A 7,620-nucleotide genomic window follows, 5' to 3' on the forward strand; every position below is an offset into this window, starting at 1 on the left:
TTTTCCCAGAAAAACAAGAAAGAGCCGGGCTGAAATCTCACCCGGGAGAGAATCTCTTTATTTTCCCTCCCGTTCCCACCGCGGGCTATTCGAGACTTGAGCAGCTTCTCCGTTTTTTCCTTCCATTCTCTGTAAGACCAGGAGCCTCCCAACTTCTGCCTAGTCTTTTGGCGAGTTTGGGCGGGGTGCCTTTTTCAATGACCCTCCCCACACTCCTTTAACACATAGGCATCTATAGTTGCGTGCCTACACTAAAATAAATCCTACTCCCAAGTGGGTAAAGAGTATACACTTATATGTTCCAAGTGACAGGTGCTCCCCACGCACCCCGGTATAGAAAGAAAGGCCGAGAACGAACTCCAGAGGGGCGCTTTTCGCTGCAATCCGCACAGTGAGCCGCCCCAGAGGAGTGTATGGCGGGATGAATACGGCCAGGGCTGCGCTTTAGCCGCAGGGTGATGGTCCTGCAGAGATGAGGACCCCTACTTTTCTGAAAAAAAGGGGAGGATGGCAAGGTGGAATCATCCCGAGAAGAGAATTTCTTTGGAAAACGGGACGAACTGCGTGCAAAACGATTCCTATTAACTTCAGATAAGAATGTTGTAGATAAAATCTACAATACCTAGAAACCCTGGTCTATCTACTACTTCCGGTACAGAAATTTTTCTCTGAAGGAAGGGATGTGTGTTTTCTATCCTGGGTTGCCTATAAGCAGGGAATCTGGAGTTGGTCTCCTGGGCGAGTTGAAAGAAGAGGGCGCCGCTTCCCTCCCCGATCCAAGCTGGTGGGAACCTGGCAGCAGTCTACGGAGGTAGATCTAACGAGTCCTTCCGTTAAAGCAAGTTGGAGGCAGCGGGCCCCATTAGTCCACCTCTCGGGATTAGAGCTCCGACAGTTGAGCACCCGGATACTTGATCTGCGGGATCTGATTTCGGCAATGACAGATGTTCGAGCCTGCCTGCTTACCTGCTTTCGACTTACATGGTTAGAGATCCCAGAAATCAGATAATCATTTTATTTCAAATAATAAGAGACACTTTGATAAAATCCCCTTTCCTTCCTTCTCTCTGCCTCTTTCCTACAAACTTTCCTTGTCTCTTGAAAATTAGGGAGAGCTTGAAGTGATTGGCCTTCCTTCCATACCAGAGAGGTTATTCCCTTATTTTCTCTCTCAAACAAACAAAAACAAAAATTGGAAGGCATTGGCTCAATGGCTGAAGCAGTGAATAATGGTGAATAGGTGGTCAATCAAATACAAACCTCTTTGGAAGTTAAATAGAGTAGTTTGTATTTTAATTTATACTTATTTATTTCACTCAATTTATACTTATATTTTAATTGTTGAACTAGATCTGTAGTTTATGGGCTGGGCTGCACATTCTCTCCATCACATTTGCCCTAGCCCTAACTATTTAATTCCTTAGTGTACATCTAAGCTTCTTTCAGCTCCAATTTTTTTCCCTTAGATTTTTATCTCCCAGGAATGCAAGACAGACGGGGATCTCTCTATCTCTCTTCCTTTTATTTGATAACAATCCTCAGAGGTTGAAAGAGGGAGAGAGTGACAGGCCTCTGGTGAATTTTTGTGACTGAGTGGGAAGTCTCCAAACTTTGGGTGGTCTTGGCTGGGCTGGAATAGATTTACCTAAAATTTGTCCAGATGCGATTCTAGCTATAAACCTACTAAGGCTTGCTTTGAGAAGGGCATGTTCCAGGAGACAGCCAGTTTGGTCTAGAGACTGTGGGTTCTTGTCCTGCCTTAGGCACAAAGGATGACCTTGGGCCAGCCCCTCTCTCTCAGCCCTAGGAAGTAGGCAGTGGCAAAGCATTCTAAAATTTTGCCAAGAAAACTGCAGAGACTAGTCCAGGCAGAAGAAAAACAAAGCAAAATCATTCCAAGAAGTGAATTTAAAAACCTTTCCCTTTTTTTTGTAAAATGATGTTCCTTTGTCACCACATAAGTTGTCTAACATGTATAAAGGTACTTCTAAATGATGTTGGAAACAATAGGTGCATTTTATTAAGTTTGGTGGGCTTGTAAAAAAGCCAGAAAGTTTTGGATGCAGATATAGTCATTAATACAGAATAAAAGGTAATATATACAATTGAAACCAGAGACTTTTCTTTTGGGATTGATGGATAGAGAGTTGGAATAAAAGTCATAGAACTTTGTTTTTATATATGATAACTGCAGTGATATTATTATATACTCAAAAGTGGAAATATTTAGCACTACCTGCTGAAAGTGGAATGGTTGGACAAGATGGTAGAAGTTGCAGAGATAGCCAAAAGGGCTCCCATGATTAGAAAAAAGACAACATATATGTTTATTGCTGAACTGGAAATCCCTTATAGACTTTTTCATGGAACAGAAAAACATGATCATATGATTTACAACTTTGATGATTAGAAAAATACATGATAGGGGAAAAGGGAAAATAGGTAACCATAGAGAAAAAGGTAATTTTGTAGTTGTACTTATATTTACTGCAAAAAATACTTTCTTTTTCATTCTTTCTATTTCTGTCTTTCTTTCTTTGTTCTTGTTAGGTTTGATTTTTTCCCTCCAAAACTCTTAATAAAGAAAAAATACAGTAATATAAAATAAAATCCTTTGCCTCCTGCCTGGTCGGAGCATCCTGAGGAAAGGAATGACGTCAAAAGGGGTTTTCCAGCCTGGCCGACATCTAGGCTGAGCAAGATTAAGGTGAGGGCAGAAAAACCCCTGCCCTCATCCCCTCACTGGCTGCCCTCCGCCCCACCTTTGGAAAGTGTGGCAATTTTCCATCAGCTGCATCCCCTTGTTGGGTTGGGCAAAAGTCCTGTGTAAATAAATGCCCTCGCTCAATGAAAGAGCTGGTTTGGTTAGAAAACAGGTGATAGGAAATTAGAACCTCAATTTGCTGACCCCACCCATCATTTCTCAATCTCTCCCCTAGAACAATTATTCGGCTGATTGGATATATTATCAACACATCTGTAACACAGGTAACCCAAGTATCATTGGGGGGGGGGCGTTGAGCGGAGAGAGAAGGCTTGTTGAGTGTCCACGAAAGAAGCAGCCCGTAAGGTACCTAGGATCGTGGAGAAATAAAGTGTTACCCGTGCAAGCTTTAGAGTCACCAAGTAGCCATAACAGACTGGTTGCCAGCAATTCCAACAGCGTGGGAAAAGTACTAATATGGCCCCAACCTTGGACTCAGGCTGTGTCCCTTTGAATTTAGGTGTCTGTGGCATGTTAGTTCTTGCAGCTGGAGGTAACCCGTGTTTATTTGGCAGCGGGTCTTTATACTGCGGAATGTAGTGATCTTTTGGAGGGAGTTAGAAAAGACTGTCAGTTGTTGAAGGGGCATCAATCAAGTACACCCAACTGCTGAAGTTAAGGAGTTAGTGGGCTGCGCTGTGGTGCAAGGAGGGGCTTGGGCCCCTATTTTTGAAGACAGAGAGAGCACTTCGATGGAAATGAAGGGACAACACACCAGACGTCCTTCTTCTATCTCTTTCTTTTAATTATTCTCATTATTTAAAAACAGTGGGTCACTTCTTTTTTTTCTTTTTTGCAACCAAATAATAAATATTATTTAGGAACTTTTCCATTTCTTTATTTTATAGATATATATAAAAATAAACAGGTGATTAAAAAAAATCTCTCGAAGGTGACCGAGCTAAGACGAAGAGGGGGGGAAGGGGGGGAAGACCTCATTCAGAAACAAGCCCTGAAGGGTGGGAGGGAGGGTCTAAATATTGCAGCGCAAGTCAATCTTAATGTCTCCCTCCCCCTCCCCTTTTTTTTCTTTTAACCTTTATGCTCGAGCAAGAAAAGGAAGTCTTGTGGCTTCTAAAAGGGGTGGGTGGGGGAGGAAAGATCTTAATCCGTAGGCCCACACACTCAGGAAACTCTAAAGGACCCCCTTCGCTGCTGTCCGGAGAATGCATCGAGGAATGCCACCCTTAACTCCCCCCCCCCCAGGCAACAGCAGATGCGGGGACTTCGCTTTATTTTGGTCTCCTCGTATTTGCTGCTCCAAATACAAAACACTGCGATCCTAAAGGCCCGGGCCTCGATCCAGCCAGAGCTTCTAGGCAACCGCCGCGACCACCTACCCAGCGTCAGACTCACTTTGGGATAAACTTCCGAAAGTCGGGATTGGAGATCGGTGGCACCTAAAACTGCTTAAACTTCGGTTGGATCGCGCCCAAGACCAGTCGCCTTTCTTCTGAGTTAGGGTAACTGGATCGTTTTTGTTCTTGAAAGTCCTACAAATCGCTACTGGATGTAGGCTGGAAGCCAATTACTCTGAAATCCATATAACCAGCGCTACGTTTACATTGTTAACGAGCGCCACTCGCTCGGGGACGTCCAGAGAGGAGCCTAGGGACGATCCCCTCCGCCAACTCTGGCCCTGAAGCTTTCCCAGTTTCAACGAAATTGTAGATCAAGTAGCTTTAAGTCGGCCTGCAAATCCGACCCCTCCCCCCTCTACTTTTTAAAAGAGGGGGGGGAAACCCCTCAAGGTGGGAAGAAACGCTGGGCATTTGGGCCCCTCTCTTTGAAGGCGAGCGTCTAACCCAGGCCGGGGTCCTTCCCGGCTTTATACAACGAGAAAGAAAAGAAACCCGGCTCTCAGCTTCCGGCAGCCGCGCCTGCTGCGTTTCCACCCAGACCGGGGCTGGCAGCGGAGCGGAGCGAAGACGGCAGCCGCAGTTCCGCGAAGGTCGGACTCCTTTTCCGAGGGCCTCCTTTAAGCGTCCGGGGCTTTGGAATCCGCGCTCTCGGAAAGTCCTTGGAGGAACCCTCCTTACCTTGGGCTGCTGGGCGTGCGCGCAAGTCCGGGCGGGCGATTTCCTCTGCCCAAGGGGGGTGGGTGGGTGGCTCATCCCCGCTCCCGGTTGCTCGCCCTCCCCTCCCTCCGTCCCGCCCTTTATTTGGCGTCGCCGGTCAGTCTGGGCAGGTTGGGCGCACTCAGCCCGGAGACGTGGTGGTGCGAGGGGGCCGGCACCTGGCACATGCTGCAGGGACACGGCATCCCGCCCCAGTGCTGGAAGCTGCTGCTTAGCGGAGCCGCGGCGGCGGCGGCTGCAGCGGCGGCTGCAGCGGCGGCGGCGGCCGCAGCGCTCGGCGGAGACTTGAGCAAGCCGTGCGAGGGTCGGATGGAGCTGACGGCCGACAGCCCCGCGGAGCCGGGCAGGGAAGCGCTGGAGACGGCGGCGGGGGGCAGGATGGGGTGGTGCACGGCGTGGGAAGCCGGGTGAGTGGGCAGAGGCGCGGCGTGGCCCACCAGGCCCCCCGAGCAGGCGGCGGCGGCGGCGGCCGGGTGAAAGCCGGCGGCGTGGTGGCCGCCGTAGATCTCGCTGAGCAGGCGCTTCATCTCCTCCAGCGAGTTGGTGAGCATCAGGATGTAGTTGCGCGCCAGCAGGAGGGTGGCGATCTTGGAGAGCTTGCGCACCGAGGGCCCGTGCGCGTAGGGCATCACCTCCCGCAGCCCGTCCATGGCGATGTTGAGGTCGTGCATCCGCTTGCGCTCCCGGCTGTTGATCTTCAGGCGCAGCTGCTGCAGCTCCGGCTCCGACATTTGCTTCTTGTCCTTCTTGGACGTCGAAGAAGAGGAGGAGGAGGAGGAGGAAGAAGAGGAGGACGAAGGAGACTTGAAGGCCAGCTTGTCCACCACCACCACCCCGGCGGCGCTCATGGCGCTGCGCAGCTCGGCGCTCAGCTCCGCGGTGGAGTCGCTGGGCGTCGAACTGGACACGGCGCCGCCGCCGCCGCCCGCCGAGAAGCCCCCGCCGCTCTTGCTCCTGGCCGAAACGAAGAGCTCATCGGGCTCCGGAGACGAAGGGCGGCTCGACACCAGGCTCGCGTCCGAGTCCATGCTGGCCCGCCGCCCCGGCCGCCTGCGGAGGAAAGAGAGACAAGCGGCGTCAGGCAACGGAGCAGCCCCGCCGGCTGGCGGCAAAGCTTGCAAAGGGTCGCGGTCGGGGCTTTGGGCCGAGCGTCGGCGAAGCCCCGAACCAGAACCCACAGTTTTTCTCTCGCGCTCCGCCAAACGCGGAAAAAGCCCGGCGCCGGTACTCAAAATGTGCAGCACGTCTGAAAGCCCGGGGGTTCCGAGAGGATTTAGAGTTCATATTTGTTAATTTAATTGGCTTGTGGCCAATATGTTGAATAAAACCTTTTCTTAAAAAAAAAAAAACACCGTTATTTACTTGTAAGCCTGAAAGAACGACCTCTAGCCTCAGATCTGTGTGTCTAAATCATTAACCATAAATATCCAAAATAACCTGCTTTTCTCCTCCCCGTTTCCAGCATTATGGAAAAACCTAATTTAAAAAATAAAATAAAATTGAGAAACCGGGCCCCTCGTCGTAGACTCTGCTGCGGTTTAATCGCTGGTTGCAAGAAACGGCTGAAACTGTTTTGAGGATCACGCAACAGCGTCCTGTTCCAAAGCTCAGCCCATCTTCTCGTTTTCTTTCTTACCTCCAGCAGAAACTGAACATTCTGGCCTTGCCTTGCCTTTCTCCCGCCAAACACCCCGAGCGCCACCCCTACCCGAAATGAGATGTGAAAGGGACAGCCTGAAAACAAACTTTTGACAACTTTTTTTGCTTGTTTGGCCAAAGTGTGCTGGACTTTTCTATTTGAACTACATTTATGTCCCATTTAAATCTGCTCTCTGCGGTTTGCATCGATTTAGGCCCACCCACTTTCACACATCGCCTCAAAGTATTTTTTTTTAAAAAGCCTACCCAAATAAATCGCAGGGCGATTTAGGATTAATCTTTGTTCTGATGCTAGAGGAGTTTTATAACCGGCCAGCTCTCCTCAGCCAACTACCCCGGCGCCCTCTCTACTCGTCTCTAGTCAGAAATGACTCCATGCAAAACAAAACAAAACAAAAAAAAAAACAATCCACCCCTTCTCCTTAATATATCGACCAAATAAGATTTCTTCTCCAAAAAATTCACTAGAACAAGATAAATATTTCCTCGCTACATCAGATCTACTTTGAATGCCTGTTTTTCCTCAATCCCCTGAATCAAATCACTACAGTGTCCATAATATTTCTTGGAGGAACGCTAAAAGGAAGTTTGGCGAGGGAAAAAAAAAAAAAAAGCCACCCACCGCTCCCGCCTGGAACTGGGACGGGCTGATCGGTGCAGTCTGGGGAATGAGTTTTCAGCGGGCTGTACGAAAGCGAACCTGCCGGCTAGGGAACGGGACGGAAGACTTACAGTTCGGAGCGGGTCTCCCTGGCCAGCCGGATCCGCTCTAGCTGAGCTGCGGGCTGCCCCCAGATTCCAGTTAATAAGAAGCACCTTTCCTCCTTCGGCGCGCGTTTTTATAGCCACGTTGCTCGGCCGAGCCGCTAAAGAACAATGAATATTGTCCTGGACGGGCGGCTGCGCCAATGAGCGAACTGCTGCGGGGCTGGGGAGGGGGGGAAGGCGCGCGCGGGGGGGGAGGGAACGGCAGACTGACGTCACGCCGCCGAATTCCGCTCAGTGAAACGGGTTCGGACACACGCCTTCCTCGCCTCCCAGCCAATAGGGAGAAGGAGGGGAGCCTGGAGACAGAAGGAGAGTTTTGTGGCTTCTCGAATAAAACGCTGCAATGACAGC

The 7,620-nt window shown here is 49.9% G+C and overlaps 1 protein-coding gene across 1 annotated transcript; it reads right to left on the bottom strand.

The window, feature by feature from the left end:
* Positions 1-1,992: 1,992 nt before the first annotated feature.
* On the bottom strand, positions 1,993-7,388 carry OLIG2 (oligodendrocyte transcription factor 2). Its single transcript, XM_039319187.1, has 2 exons — positions 7,234-7,388; positions 1,993-5,892 (listed from the first exon to the last, which is right to left on the bottom strand). Exon 2 carries the CDS (start codon positions 5,868-5,870, stop codon positions 4,923-4,925), a length of 948 nt encoding a protein of 315 aa, XP_039175121.1. The 5' UTR covers positions 5,871-5,892; positions 7,234-7,388; the 3' UTR covers positions 1,993-4,922.
* Positions 7,389-7,620: the final 232 nt, after the last annotated feature.

Source organism: Crotalus tigris, unplaced genomic scaffold, assembly GCF_016545835.1.
Source record: "Crotalus tigris isolate CLP2741 ecotype Arizona unplaced genomic scaffold, ASM1654583v1 scf7180000017601.7605149639:7615979, whole genome shotgun sequence".
NCBI lineage: Eukaryota > Metazoa > Chordata > Lepidosauria > Squamata > Viperidae > Crotalus > Crotalus tigris.